Source organism: Tachysurus fulvidraco, chromosome 24 (genome assembly GCF_022655615.1).
Source record: "Tachysurus fulvidraco isolate hzauxx_2018 chromosome 24, HZAU_PFXX_2.0, whole genome shotgun sequence".
In the NCBI taxonomy this organism is placed as follows: Eukaryota; Metazoa; Chordata; class Actinopteri; order Siluriformes; family Bagridae; genus Tachysurus; species Tachysurus fulvidraco.
In genome coordinates, this window is record NC_062541.1 from 1,435,900 (window position 1) to 1,450,901 (window position 15,002).

The 15,002-nt window shown below is 41.5% G+C and overlaps 2 protein-coding genes across 3 annotated transcripts; one reads left to right on the forward strand and one right to left on the reverse strand.

The window, feature by feature from the left end:
* Positions 1-44: 44 nt before the first annotated feature.
* Positions 45-13,188, reverse strand: parp10 (poly(ADP-ribose) polymerase family member 10). The gene is made up of 13 exons (XM_027157391.2): positions 13,119-13,188; positions 12,890-12,970; positions 9,020-9,195; positions 8,672-8,914; positions 8,348-8,578; positions 5,827-6,851; positions 4,715-4,930; positions 4,320-4,425; positions 4,107-4,231; positions 2,830-3,625; positions 2,062-2,189; positions 1,730-1,901; positions 45-511 (listed from the first exon to the last, which is right to left on the reverse strand). The coding sequence occupies exons 3-13, from the start codon at positions 9,192-9,194 to the stop codon at positions 213-215; spliced, it is 3,516 nt and encodes a 1,171-aa protein (XP_027013192.2). The 5' UTR covers position 9,195; positions 12,890-12,970; positions 13,119-13,188; the 3' UTR covers positions 45-212.
* On the forward strand, positions 13,130-14,929 carry polr2k (RNA polymerase II, I and III subunit K). 2 transcript variants are annotated; one of them, XM_027157404.2, is made up of 4 exons: positions 13,130-13,248; positions 13,505-13,567; positions 14,350-14,442; positions 14,763-14,929. In XM_027157404.2, exons 2-4 carry the CDS (start codon positions 13,507-13,509, stop codon positions 14,783-14,785), a joined length of 177 nt encoding a protein of 58 aa, XP_027013205.1. In that variant the 5' UTR covers positions 13,130-13,248; positions 13,505-13,506; the 3' UTR covers positions 14,786-14,929. The 2 variants fall into 2 exon arrangements, with proteins under 2 accessions (XP_027013205.1, XP_027013204.1); XM_027157403.2 differs by having other exon boundaries at positions 13,167-13,245.
* The last annotated feature ends 73 nt before the right edge of the window (positions 14,930-15,002 follow it).

Sequence of the window (15,002 nt, forward strand, 5' to 3'; positions counted from 1 at the left end):
CACACTCACACAGAGACACAGACACTCACACACACTCACACACACCAAATTTACACCCTTTATTTATAAGTCTCACAGATAAAGTACAGTGTTCACTGTCTGTTAATTAATAAGTCTGGTTTGATTTTGTGTGTGAAGGTTAAAGTTCAGATTAACATGTGTGTGTGAGTCAGAGGAGCAGAGACGAGATACAGAGGAGGAAGTGTGTGTCATCACTCGGGAGCCTTCAGGCAGGTGATGAGATACTGAGGATACGCCTGTGTGTCGTTAAAGATGACGAACAGACTGGGCTCCTTCATGCTGTCCACGACGCTGTGGAAGCGCACCGGGATGTCGGAGCCCTGTCTGAGGGGAGCCGTCCTCATGTCGTGCTTTCCCTGGGTGAAGTCTCCCGTCAGGACCTTGGCTACGAAGATGAACTTGTGTCCGTCAGCGTTGGGGGGGGAGTAGGTGTCCGAGAAAGAGTATGCGGATTTGACGGCGAAGTACACGCCCTGTCCGTACGCCGTGGCTGTGTGAGAGAGAAGAAACACCCAAACTCACTCCTTAATGTATGTACAAGTGCACAGTGTAGTATGTAGTAACAGGATTAACTCTGTGCTGCGTTCAGCACACATCAGCTCATCCTAAACACTGTGACACAGTGGGCGGAGCTTATCTCAAACCTGTCTAATGCCCCTTTTACACCACAAAGACCCGGGTGCTGGTTCAGAGCGAGTGCTGGTTCAGAGTTGGTTCCACTGGAGAACCTTCTAAGAACCGGTTTGCCTTTCCATCAGTTAGAGAGCGTCACAGTGCAGAGTGTGACGTCACTGTATACGTGTCACGTGTCACAGCGACGTTAGCGCAGCAGCGACAAACACAACAACAACAACAATGGTGGATGTTACTTTACTGTTAATGCTCATGGCTTTGTGAACCTACATTAACACCAAAACGTGGCGAATCCGACGTGTACGTGCGGCTCCGTGTAATCTGTATAAACGCAGGTTGTGATGGAGAAAGTACTTAACGTTATTTTATCATTAACACAGAAAAAAGTTAGCCTTAGCATGTAGCTACCTACTATCATGTGTGCTGATAATGTATCATATCGCGGTAAAGTAAAAGTGTATTAAACATTAGTATACTTAAGGTACATTATCAAATGCGCTAACAGTAGCCCCGCCCACAGCCCCGCCCCAATGTACATTACCAAATGTGCTAACTGTAGCCCCGCCCCCGGTACATTACCAAATGCGCTAACTGTAGCCCCGCCCCCAGCCCAATGTACATTACCAAATGTGCTAACTGTAGCCCCGCCCCCAGCCCAATGTACATTACCAAATGTGCTAACTGTAGCCCTTCCCCCCGGTACATTACCAAATGTGCTAACTGTAGCCCTTCCCCCGGTACATTACCAAATGCGCTAACTGTAGCCCGGCCCACAGCCCCTGACACAAGCGGTTCTTAAGTCTAGCCCAGCGACGTTTTGATGCTACTTAAGAACCTGGTTCCTGGTTCAGAGCCGGTGCTTTGGGTGTTGATAAAGAAAGAACTGGTTCTAAATTAGGCTCCGAACCTGCACTCAAACTGCCTCGGGGGTAAAGCGGAGCGTTTGTGTTTAAAGCGTGAGAACTCAGTGGAGGTGAGTTTAATAAGCTCATGACGAGCTCAGGTGGAGCTCAGGTGGAGTTCATGAGAAGCTCAGGTGGAGCTCAGGTGGAGCTCAGGTGGATCGTCGTGTTACCGTTTTTGCCGCAGAAGCTCCTGTTGAAGCCGTGGATGCAGATCTCTTTCACGCTGCTCTCGCTGGTGCCGTGATACAGCATCCGCTCCACATCACTCCGGACCTTCTGCTCCATGTCGGCCTTCTTCAGCAGGTACTGACTGTACAGCAGCCGGTTCGTCAGCTTCTCCACCTGCACACGACAGGTTCATACGGTTACCTCCATACGCTCGCTCCACACACGCTCACAGCTTCTACTACGCTGAACAGTCACGGTTCTGACAGTAGGCGGGATTATTGTTTCTATGGTAACAGCTCGTTCAGTGTAAGCTTTCTAAAGCGACCTGCTTCACCTGTACGATCTGGACGCTGCTCTGATCGGTGAGGCTGCTAAAGAAATCTGCAGCGACTTCGTTATATTCTTCAGAATCTTTCTCCAGTCTCACGGCGTCTGGGACGTCTGACAGCAGACTGTAATCCTCTGAAACGTCAAAGACAGACGGAAGACTTTTACATTCGTTCAACTGATTATATATAAATATAAATAAGTACATATATAGTATATGAGTATATAATCTAGCCTCAGGTTTGCAAGCCAGTGACTTCTGTCCCCGTCCCAATCCCATATAAATAGAGATCAGAAACTGGACTACTGTTGGTGGAGGAAGGAGAGGAGGGGGAAGGGTGTGTAGGCACAGGGAGAAGAGGAAGGGCAGGAGTACAGGTCTGAGCTGGGGGACATGATGGAGAGAAGGAAGGTGTTGAAGGAGAGTAAAGTATGTGGTATTGGAGTGGGGTACAAACCGGTGTGTTACGGTGTGGATAGGAGGAGAAATGGGGCAGGAGTGATACTGAAGGATGAGTGTGTGAGAGTTAAAGAGTGTCAGACACGGTCATCAGTTTAATATATAATATATATATAAAAGTTTGATGCTAATTTATACCAGATTGGATTTGTTCACCAGGAGAAGTCACTATGGGGTAAAACAGAGTGTTTCAGGTCGTAAAAGCTGCCACTGACACACAGGTATTCCCCGATGATGTCCGCATGAAGCCGTATTATATTCATATAATATTTACGTGATAGGAACAGCATGAACGTTCCCGACTCTAATCCTGACCTTGGAATTCCGTGTACAGATCGACAGAGCTGATGAGTTTCCGTGAGATGGGCACGGATCGCCCGGACGACACGCTGAACTCCAGCATCTTTGTGAAATCGATGGTGTAGGGCTGGTTGTTGAACAGGATGTCCAGCTTGTCCTGTTTTACTCTCCAGGCGTTTTCGATGAACAGTGTGGCCTCTGGTGAGTACGGCGTCACCGCCGAGCGCTCGCGGTCGTGCCACACCCACTGCACGGTCTTCAGGATCTCGGCGTCTGTGGTGCTCCCTTCTGCTCTCCCCAGCAGCTCGTTCAGTTCGGGCAGCGCTTCGGTGACGTAGTTCTTAAACCCTGAGACGACGGCTGTGGTGCCCTGGATCTGGATTTCTACGGCGTGCTTCCTTTTGATGAGGTCCAGGCAGCGCCGATGGAAGCGTGAGAGCTTCCTGAAGCTCTTGTGCTGCAGTTTCTCCTCATGCTGCCTTAAACCCACCTTCTTCCCCAGAGCAATGTCTACACGCACCAGGTCATGTGTGTAACACGCAAACACCTCGATCTGCGCCGTGTTGGCCGAGCTGATGGCCTCCTGCAGGGACACGTCCACCGCCTTCACCAGCTCTTGGCCCTCGTCCATGGGCATCGCCTCGTCTTTGGAGAGCTGGAGGACTTTCTGTAGCTCTTCTTCCTCCAGCTGCTCTGGGTTCTGACTTGCCTCCAATGACATCTGGATGGCCAGGGAGAGATAAGCATCTTCATCCAGACTGACGACGTCCTCCTGCTGACTCTCAGCTTTAACGGACTCCTGTGTTTCCATCTAAAGGGAGACGAACGAGACGCTGCCTTTAAGACCATGAGGCACATCACAGAGGTCTTATATGTGACTTACAAAGAACGATTTCAGGAAGTTCTACCTCAAAAAATATCTCGATATCTCATTATCTCGTCGTGCTGACGATATCTAATTATCCGAAAGTATCTCATTGTCTCATTAAATGAATCCGACATGAAAACAAACCTCCCACATTTACAAATCTAAAATACTTTACTAGAAACCTTCTTAATGGCTGATTATCTAGAAAATATCTCACTGTCTCGTATCTCATTATCTCGTTATCGCATCGTCTGGAAAAAAATCTCACTAATGAATAACGATCTGTTGTCTCATTAGCCAGAAAGCTACACACACGTGCACTATTTATTTATATATTCGATGTGTCGACTGGAGAATCAAATCACACTGATGTTAACATGTGGAACCTTCCATGTTGAGGAGAACCTGCTCCTGTTCCTGTTACCTGTTCTCCCGAGGACGTGGGAGCCGAGTACAGATCCATTTCCACCTCCGCCACCTCTGCCGCCGCCGTGTGAGAGCGATCGCTCTCCAGAAACCCCAGTATCTTCTTAGCCTCTTCTATCTGAGCTGAGAACATGTGAGAAGGTGAAGGTGGTCAGTGCTCATCAGAATCGTGTGAGAACAGAACAGATGGGAGAAAAGTAAAGACAGAAACCTGATGTGTGTTTATCAGCGCTAGCCCTCGGATCCGCTAAACCCTGAGCCGAACTCCTCGTGAAGTTCTGACTCGACATCATTTTCCAGGCCATAGCGAAGATGTCCTGATGGAAGAAGAAACCGAACGTTTTATTATTCACTTTATTGTAGTTTTCGATCTTTATCTTTAACGTCAGATTTCTGTAAAAAAAAAAAGGTAAAAAACACAAAACCAGATCCGGACGGATTCTAAACGGTTTCTTTAACACGCTACATGACTGAATCTTAATGTTAATGAAATTAAAGAACTTTATACAGAGTTTAAACAGTAGCTGCACAAACAGTGCTATTAAAAGTGACAGAAACACACACACACACACACACACACACGTATACAGTGCTTGTGATCAGTACCTGTTCCTCCAGCGGTTCCCAGTGCACCATCTCCAGGTTGATGTAGACCTGGAACTTGGCGGTCATCTCTCCCAGGATGCTCAACCCCTCGTCATCGTGCAACAGGAAGCGAGCGATGCCGGGCTGAGTCACCGTGATGACCTTAGTGTACGTGGAGTCCACCACGCTGGATAAAACCTCCGCCACTGTCTGAACCGCCGTGGGGTTTCCCTGGATCTGTCCAGCAACACACACACACACACACACACACACACACACACACACACACACACACACACACACATTTCAATTCAATTGCTTTTAACACTTCACGATGTCTCAAAGCTTTTCTATTAAAAAATTCTACATTTTTTAAAATTAAATTAAGTTATTGTTTATCTCTAATGTCTCTAATGACCAAGTCTGAGGTGACGGCGGTGAGGAAAAACTCCCTGAGATGATCTGAGGAAGAAACCTTGAGAAAAACCAGACTCAGAAGGGAACCTCATCCTCATCTGGGTGACATGGACAAGAAATTATGTAAATAATGTAAATGTAAATAATGTAAATATAATGTAAATAATAAAAAAGAGTAAATGTAATTAATGTAAATAATGTAAATAATTTAAATAATGTTAATAATGTAAATGTATCTAATGTAAATATAAATAATGTAAATGTAAACAATGTAAATAATAAAAACGAGTAAATGCAATTAATATAAATGCAAATAATGTAAATGTAAATAATGTAAATGTAAACAATGTAAATATAAACAATGTAAATGTAAACAATGTAAATGTAAACAATGTAAATGTAAACATCCTAATATCATCCTAATAAATCATTTTAAAATATTTTACAATAGCAAACAATTATGCAAATTCTGTAGAAATGCCAATCATTTATATTTTTGATCACTAACTACATTATTCATGATATTATATTTATGAAGTTCACTAAAGTAAAATGACTAAACAAATACGTGATAAATAAAATATTAAACATTTTGTTGTATTATAATATTTGTAAATATTAAATAAATAAACACATAAAAAAAATATATATATATATTTTTTTTCTTTAGTTTTTCTTTTAATCGTAGCTTTTTAAGTGATTTAAATATAGCTCACGCTCAGGCCGTCTCCGGTGTCCAGGGGGAAGATGATGACCTCAGACATGTCCCTGAGCAGCTGTTGATGGTGCAGCTGGATGTAGGTGAGCATAGCAGGCTGCATGCTGAGGACTTTCTCGCTCTGAATGGGAGTGCTGAGGAACCGAGTGATGTTCTCCTTCACCTCCAGCTCCACATCCTTCAGCGTCACCACGGCGATGGCATCCCCCTGGGGTGAGGTTTCGGTGCTGCAGGTGTCCTGACTCAGGAGGAAGGTTTTCCAGTCCTCAGAGCAGATTATGTACTCATGCTCAGGCTTCACATTAAGGACAAACTCACTGACCGTGCTCTTTATCACCTCACATGCCTGGTTCACCATCTGCATGGACGTGGAACATAAAGTCATCACCCCCCCCTTCAGCATGTAGGAGCAGGGCAGCCCCTGGTCCTTCAGCATTGCTGTCAGCTTGTCTCTGACATCCTGTCTCTGGAGAAAGTCAGCTTTCAGAGCACTGACGGACACTTGGACCTGCGACACGCCAACAAGGAACTCCATCAGCTCGCTCTTCAGTTTCTCAGCTCCATCTAGGGTGGGGCCTTCGACCTCCACGCCGTTCGGTGTGACTCTGATCTTGTATCCAGGGTGAGATGTTCTCAACCTTTCGGGAACATTAGAGAGAGTCATGAGCTCTCGTTTAATGGGGTCAAGGATGGAGACATGGCAGATAGAGGGCTTCTGTTCAGCTGGAGGTTGAAGGACCTGCGAGGTGTTTATGGACATATCTACAGGTTCTGGGGTCATCTGGAGGTCAGGTTTCAGAGCCTCCTGACTGACGGACAATGATGATGCAGAGCTGATCAGAACGGTGTGTGTGTCGTTCAAAGGAGATACAGGGCTAATCTGACCATCTACCCCTCCGTCTGTCCCGTTCTCTGAACTCGTCTGAGGGGCTTCTTCCTCCAAGTGCAGAAAAGAGTAATAAGGTTTGACGATCAAGTCTGTCTTTTCTAGTTTGTGAGACTTCTGAAGTACGCCGTCCACAGCTATTTAACAAAATTGCCAAAAAAGGTGATGTCATGTTATACACACATCTTGATGTGATGTCATATTATACACACATCTTAACAACTGCCTTAGTGGGTGTGGCCAAATATTTTAATGAATGTACTCGACTGACTGACGGTGATGTGATGGTACAGGATTATACATGTTGTTAACGTGGTTCACAGTTACCACCGCTCACCTGGCTCGCTACATAGTGGGTGTAGTGAAGGAAATGTGGCCTCTGTGTATTTGGTGTAACCTCTGTGCAGTAGGTGTGGCATCTCTGTCAGTTCCAGTGATTGACATGTGGTCTGTGTTTAGTGGGTGTGGCCTGTGTGTGTGACGGATGTCGCTGGTGTATATCAGATGTGCTGGGTGTGGCTTGTGTGGTGGCCTGTTTGTATTTGGTGTATATTTATGGTGGATGTGGCTATTGTATAGTGTGCATGGCATTTTATGGGTGTGGCCTGTTTGTACTGGGTGTGGCTTGTTTTTACTGGTTGTTGTCTGTTTGTGCTTGGTGTGGCCTGTATTGTGGGTGTGGCTTGCTTGTACTGGGTGTGGCTTGTTTTACTGGTTGTTGCCTGTTTGTGCTGGGTGTGGCCTTTATTGTGGTTGTGGCCTGTGTATAGTATGCATGGCCTGTGTTGTGGGTGTGGCCAGGTTGTGCTGGGTGTGGCCTGTTTGTGTGACGGATATGGCTGGTGTATATCAGATGTGCTGGGTGTGGCTTGTGTGGTGGCCTGTTTGTATTTGGTGTATAGTTATGGTGGATGTGGCTATTGTATAGTGTGCATGGCATTTTGTGGGTGTAGCCTGTTTGTACTGGGTGTGGCCTGTTTTGTGGGTGTGGCTTGTTTTTACTGGTTGTTGTCTGTTTGTGCTGGGTGTGGCCTGTATTGTGGGTGTGGCTTGCTTGTACTGGCTGTGGCTTGTTTTTACTGGTTGTTGTCTGTTTGTGCTGGGTGTGGCCTGTATTGTGGGTGTGGCTTGCTTGTACTGGGTGTGGCTTGTTTTTACTGGTTGTTGTCTGTTTGTGCTGGGTGTGGCCTGTTTTGTGGGTGTGGCTTGTTTTTACTGGTTGTTGCCTGTTTGTGCTGGATGTGGCCTGTATTGTGGGTGTGGCTTGCTTGTACTGGGTGTGGCTTGTTTTACTGGTTGTTGTCTGTTTGTGCTGGGTGTGGCCTGTATTGTGGGTGTGGCTTGCTTGTACTGGGTGTGGCTTGTTTTACTGGTTGTTGTCTGTTTGTGCTGGGTGTGGCCTGTATTGTGGGTGTGGCTTGCTTGTACTGGGTGTGGCTTGTTTTACTGGTTGTTGCCTGTTTTGGGCTGGGTGTGGCCTTTATTTTGGGTGTGGCCTGTGCATAGTATGCATGGCCTGTGTTGTGGGTGTGGCCAGGTTGTGCTGGGCGTGGCCTGTGTGTAGTATATTGTACTGAAATGGCTCAGTTTGGTGTTAAAGCTGTGAGTTATATCATGTTCACAGGCCACTTACACTGCACGTCTTTAAAGGAGACTTTAGCGAGGTGTTGTGAGATCCTGCACACAGACACCACTTCTCCACCTCCACTGCGGCTGCTCTCGAAGTACAGCGTTAGCAGATCGTCGGTCAGGTCAGGGGTCAGGTTTCCCACCATGATGGAGTCTGTGCACTCCACCTGCTCCAGAGTGAGCCTCGCTCCATCTAGCGGTCGCTTGGAGAATTTACTGCGCATCTTCTCAAATTCTGCAAAAGAAAAAGTTTAACATCAAAGCGCAAGACGGTCAATTGGGCGGAAACGAGTCGAGTCTGTGTTACTGTGGGTTTCTACATACGGACCCTCGGCTACAGGCTGGTGGAGATGAATGAGGACCAGGTCTTTCCCAGGGGACAGATGCAGGGTGTAGTTATCGGAGTCGATCCCTGTCAGATTCTCCACGTAAAGCTCCAGCATGTCAGAGCTGGTGCTGGGAGAAAGACCACGCAGCACCAGCTTACCGCGATCCTTTGGGGGTTTTTTGCGTACGATCAGTTGGGCATCACTGAGACGATGAATGTCTTTCTGCAAGACTCTCGTTGCAACTAGTCAACACAAACACACACACACACACACACACACACATGTAGTGCTCTGTTTTGCTACATGATGTATATAATAAAACACTGAGATCCATATCCTAGTCTCACCGTCCACATTTTCAAACACCAGTAAGGCTTTGTCTCCTGTCCTGTCCAGAGAAATGATGTTCCCTCCTCCAGACCGTCTCTTGTTTTCAAAGTAAAGCCACAGCAGGTCGTCATCCACACCATCAGGGATCTGAAGGACCTCCACGCTACGATGTTCCAAGCTTTCGTCCTCCATCCTGACCATGAGAGCAGAGAAACAATTCTTTCAGATGGAGTTTTAAATCTCTTACCTGCTGCTTTCTAAAACAAAACTGGTCCGTATCTGTGTCTGTGAAAAAGCTCCATTACAGGCGAGGAACTGAAGGTATCTGTGTAAAGCCTGACTAGACTCTGAGTCAAAGTAAAAACAAGTCAGTTTATTTCTGAGACATTTCAAACATCTGACCAAAGAAGACTGGGCTGATTCCCGAGCTTTCACTACTGTGGAATCTTTACTAAACTTTACTTTCATTTTTATTACAACCCAAAACTTCTATTGTTCTATTACTAAACTGTTCTATTATATCAGCTTAATTATACACAGACTGTATAACAGATTAATAATACTAATAAATAAATAAATAAATAAATAAATAAATAAATAAATAAATAAATGATTTATAAGACAGAAGTACACGAGACCTGCTCTGATAACATCACGTGTTACAGAGACACACTTTAATGTGTTGTTGTGTATGTGTTACAGACACACACTTTAATGTGTTGTTGTTGTGTACGTGTTACAGAGACACACTTTAATGTGTTGTTGTTGTGTATGTGTTACAGAGACACACACTTTAATGTGTTGTTGTTGTGTACGTGTTACAGAGACACACTTTAATGTGTTGTTGTTGTGTATGTGTTACAGAGACACACACTTTAATGTGTTGTTGTTGTGTATGTGTTACAGAGACACACTTTAATGTGTTGTTGTGTATGTGTTACAGAGACACACACTTTAATGTGTTGTTGTTGTGTATGTGTTACAGAGACACACTTTAATGTGTTGTTGTTGTGTATGTGTTACAGAAACACACACTTTAATGTGTTGTTGTTGTGTATGTGTTACAGACACACACTTTAATGTGTTGTTGTTGTGTATGTGTTACAGAGACACACACTTTAATGTGTTGTTGTTGTGTACGTGTTACAGAGACACACTTTAATGTGTTGTTGTTGTGTATGTGTTACAGAGACACACACTTTAATGTGTTGTTGTTGTGTATGTGTTACAGAGACACACACTTTAATGTGTTGTTGTTGTGTATGTGTTACAGAGACACACTTTAATGTGTTGTTGTTGTGTATGTGTTACAGAGACACACTTTAATGTGTTGTTGTTGTGTATGTGTTACAGAGACACACTTTAATGTGTTGTTGTTGTGTATGTGTTACAGAGACACACACTTTAATGTGTTGTTGTTGTGTATGTGTTACAGAGACACACACTTTAATGTGTTGTTGTTGTGTATGTGTTACAGAGACACACACTTTAATGTGTTGTTGTTGTGTATGTGTTACAGAGACACACTTTAATGTGTTGTTGTTGTGTATGTGTTACAGAGACACACACTTTAATGTGTTGTTGTTGTGTATGTGTTACAGAGACACACACTTTAATGTGTTGTTGTTGTGTATGTGTTACAGAGACACACACTTTAATGTGTTGTTGTTGTGTATGTGTTACAGAGACACACACTTTAATGTGTTGTTGTTGTGTATGTGTTACAGAGACACACTTTAATGTGTTGTTGTTGTGTATGTGTTACAGAGACACACACTTTAATGTGTTGTTGTTGTGTATGTGTTACAGAGACACTTTAATGTGTTGTTGTTGTGTATGTGTTACAGAGACACACACTTTAATGTGTTGTTGTTGTGTATGTGTTACAGAGACACACTTTAATGTGTTGTTGTTGTGTATGTGTTACAGAAACACACACTTTAATGTGTTGTTGTTGTGTATGTGTTACAGAGACACACTTTAATGTGTTGTTGTTGTGTATGTGTTACAGAGACACACACTTTAATGTGTTGTTGTTGTGTATGTGTTACAGAGACACACTTTAATGTGTTGTTGTTGTGTATGTGTTACAGAGACACACACTTTAATGTGTTGTTGTTGTGTATGTGTTACAGAGACACACTTTAATGTGTTGTTGTTGTGTATGTGTTACAGAAACACACACTTTAATGTGTTGTTGTTGTGTATGTGTTACAGAGACACACTTTAATGTGTTGTTGTTGTGTATTATATAATATATGATTGTGTTGTTGTTGTGTATTACATGATTGTGTTGTTGTTGTGTATTACATGATTGTGTTGTTGTGTATTACATGATTGTGTTGTTGTTGTGTATTACATGATTGTGTTGTTATTGTTGTGTATTACATGATTGTGTTGTTGTTGTGTATTACATGATTGTGTTGTTGTTGTGTATTACATGATTGTGTTGTTATTGTTGTGTATTACATGATTGTGTTGTTGTTGTGTATTACATGATTGTGTTGTTGTTGTTGTGTATTACATGATTGTGTTGTTGTTGTTGTGTATTACATGATTGTGTTGTTGTTGTTGTGTATTACATGATTGTGTTGTTGTTGTTGTGTATTACATGATTGTGTTGTTGTTGTTGTGTATTACATGATTGTGTTGTTGTTGTTGTGTATTACATGATTGTGTTGTTGTTGTGTATTACATGATTGTGTTGTTGTTGTGTATTACATGATTGTGTTGTTATTGTTGTGTATTACATGATTGTGTTGTTGTTGTGTATTACATGATTGTGTTGTTGTTGTGTATTACATGATTGTGTTGTTATTGTTGTGTATTACATGATTGTGTTGTTGTTGTGTATTACATGATTGTGTTGTTGTTGTTGTTGTGTATTACATGATTGTGTTGTTGTTGTGTATTACATGATTGTGTTGTTGTTGTGTATTACATGATTGTGTTGTTGTTGTTGTGTATTACATGATTGTGTTGTTGTTGTGTATTACATGATTGTGTTGTTGTTGTGTATTACATGATTGTGTTGTTATTGTTGTGTATTACATGATTGTGTTGTTGTTGTGTATTACATGATTGTGTTGTTGTTGTTGTGTATTACATGATTGTGTTGTTGTTGTGTATTACATGATTGTGTTGTTGTTGTGTATTACATGATTGTGTTGTTGTTGTGTATTACATGATTGTGTTGTTGTTGTGTATTACATGATTGTGTTGTTGTTGTTGTGTATTACATGATTGTGTTGTTGTTGTGTATTACATGATTGTGTTGTTGTTGTGTATTACATGATTGTGTTGTTATTGTGTATTACATGATTGTGTTGTTGTTGTGTATTACATGATTGTGTTGTTATTGTGTATTACATGATTGTGTTGTTGTTGTGTATTACATGATTGTGTTGTTGTTGTGTATTACATGATTGTGTTGTTGTTGTGTATTACATGATTGTGTTGTTGTTGTGTATTACATGATTGTGTTGTTGTTGTGTATTACATGATTGTGTTGTTGTTGTGTATTACAGGCCTCTCCCATCTCTGACATAAAGCCCAAACAATCCAACTGCATGAATAGTACTTGATATAAAACCCTAAGACATGACTGTATACACAGGTGTGTGTGTGTGTGTGTGAGTGTGAGTGTGTGTGTGTGTGTGTGTGTGTGTGGATATAAATATATACATATAAATGAACATGATTATGTTTATTAGTTTATAATAAATATGTTTTCCTCACAAACAGAAACTGAAACCATGCGTTGTATCTAACCGCAGGCGTCACTACACAACCGCGTATTAACACATTAGACACGTTTTACACGCACAAACACACGCAGCTTTCTGTAAACACGCTAATAATCAGTGTGGAAAGTTTTAATCTCTCACCTGAGACGCAGTTTTACTTCAGATCATGACGCTAAAGCTGTTTTACTTCCGGTTCGCTTTTTACTTCTCGACGAATTCACACTAAAACAAAGCAAACAATATACGTTTAACATTTGTTTAATGTCGTAATCGGTTTAATATCATAAATAAACGATATGTAACCGATAACGAAGTAAATTATTTCTATTTTATTTCAGTTATTGCGGAAAAAAAATCCCCTAAACTTCACCTGACGCGCAAACGTCATCTTTGATCGACGAAATAGTTCCTTTCGCATGCGCAGAACGTTCCGGGGTAACAGTGCGCATGCGTGAACGTGTATTCACAACAGCACGGACACAACGCACGTTTTTTTGGTGGTTAGCAAGTTACTTGGTTTTTTAATTATTAATGTAGAGCTCATAGTAATGAAATAAGGCTAGAAAATAAATGCAAAGTTTAATTGATACATTTGGGTAATTTGCTAACGGTTCGCACGCGCTTCCTAGCTAATGTGCTAACTAGCTTGCTAGTTTTTGGTAGCTTACTAACTAGCTAGTCGATTTAACTCCATATTCTTCACGTATGTTGTCTTTTACTTCACGTTTATAGAATCGGCTCTCGTTTTGTTTTCAGAAATGGATTCCCAGAAAGACGTCCAGCCTCCTAAACAGCAGCCCATGATCTACATCTGTGGAGGTGACGTTTATTATACATCATTATAGAGTTAATATTCATGATTTATTATTATTACCTCACATTTCTGTATTATACATCATTATAGAGTTAATATTCATGATTTATTATTATTACCTCACATTTCTATATTATACATCATTATAGAGTTAATATTCATGATTTATTATTATTATTATTACCTCACATTTCTATATTATACATCATTATAGAGTTAATATTCATTATTTATTATTATTATTACCTCACATTTCTATATTATACATCATTATAGAGTTAATATTCATGACTTATTATTATTACCTCACATTTCTATATTATACATCATTATAGAGTTAATATTCATAACTTATTATTATTATCTCACATTTCTATTATACACATCATTATAGAGTTAATATTCATGACTTATTATTATTATCTCACATTTCTATATTATACATCATTATAGAGTTAATATTCATTATTTATTATTATTATTACATTTTTGTCTTTAGCTCTAACTCAGAAACTTACCTTAAACTTTGCTGATATTTTATTGTACCGTGTTTAAAATGATTTAACAGAAAAGTGTGTGTGTGAATCCTGAAGTGTCTTTATACCTAACAAAAGCTCAAGCCTTCTTTTCTCACAGGAAAAACACAGTTTTTTGTCATGTCTGTTCACATTCTGTATTGAATCCCCAGGTTGTCTGATGCTTTGTAGTCAACTCGATGTTATGTCCATTCATGTGCTTGTTGTTTAAGATTGAACTGGTTTAAGTTTTTTTTTCTTCTCATGCTCAGAGTGTCACACAGAAAATGAGATCAAGGCCCGAGACCCGATACGCTGTAGAGAATGTGGCTACAGAATCATGTACAAGAAGAGGACGAAGAGACGTATCCTTTATAACTCAGCACCAGCCTGGGCATTTCATTCACACCTTCATTCTTCATTTCTGGAAGAGTTTAGAAACAATTGACAAATAAAATGAACAGAAGCCCCAGCACAGTGCTGCAGTATTCTGACTGGTCATATGGTGTTGACAGCAGCTCTGCTGGCAGGTTTATATTAAAGTTATTGTTGCTAAAGCTCCTTCACGGGGACACGTATGGCTGACGCTTCACATGCCTACAGAGTAGTTTTCTTTATGGAGGTGTTTAACGTGGTTGGAAGGATTCGTGTGTGTTTGTGTGTATTCCTTAACTCTGGGTTTCAGTGGTCGTGTTCGACGCTCGATGATCTTCAGCCCCACAGATTTTCCTCTGAGCTCAAACTCTTCTTCCATTTTTTTTCCCGCTCTATTTTAGTTTGAAATTGTAAATAATTGTGTACAAGTTCAGTGATCAAATACAGTTTTGTGTATTAAAAAGCCAGCCGAGTTTTCGTCCTGCTTCTGTGCAAACTGTTGGTTTATAAATCTTGTGTGTTTCTGGCAGTCAATTTAAACATTATAAAG

Coding starts and splice junctions, on each gene's coding strand:
- parp10 (XM_027157391.2), bottom strand. CDS start 9,194: ATGGAGGACGAAAGCTTGGAACATCGTAGCGTGGAGGTCCTTCAGATC. Junction 8,915..9,019: donor GGTGTTTGAAAATGTGGACG/GTGAGACTAGGA, acceptor TGTGTTGACTAG/TTGCAACGAGAGTCTTGCAG. Junction 1,902..2,061: donor GCAGCGTCCAGATCGTACAG/GTGAAGCAGGTC, acceptor TGTCGTGTGCAG/GTGGAGAAGCTGACGAACCG.
- polr2k (XM_027157404.2), top strand. CDS start 13,507: ATGGATTCCCAGAAAGACGTCCAGCCTCCTAAACAGCAGCCCATGATC. Junction 13,568..14,349: donor CATGATCTACATCTGTGGAG/GTGACGTTTATT, acceptor TCTCATGCTCAG/AGTGTCACACAGAAAATGAG. Junction 14,443..14,762: donor CAAGAAGAGGACGAAGAGAC/GTATCCTTTATA, acceptor TCTGGGTTTCAG/TGGTCGTGTTCGACGCTCGA.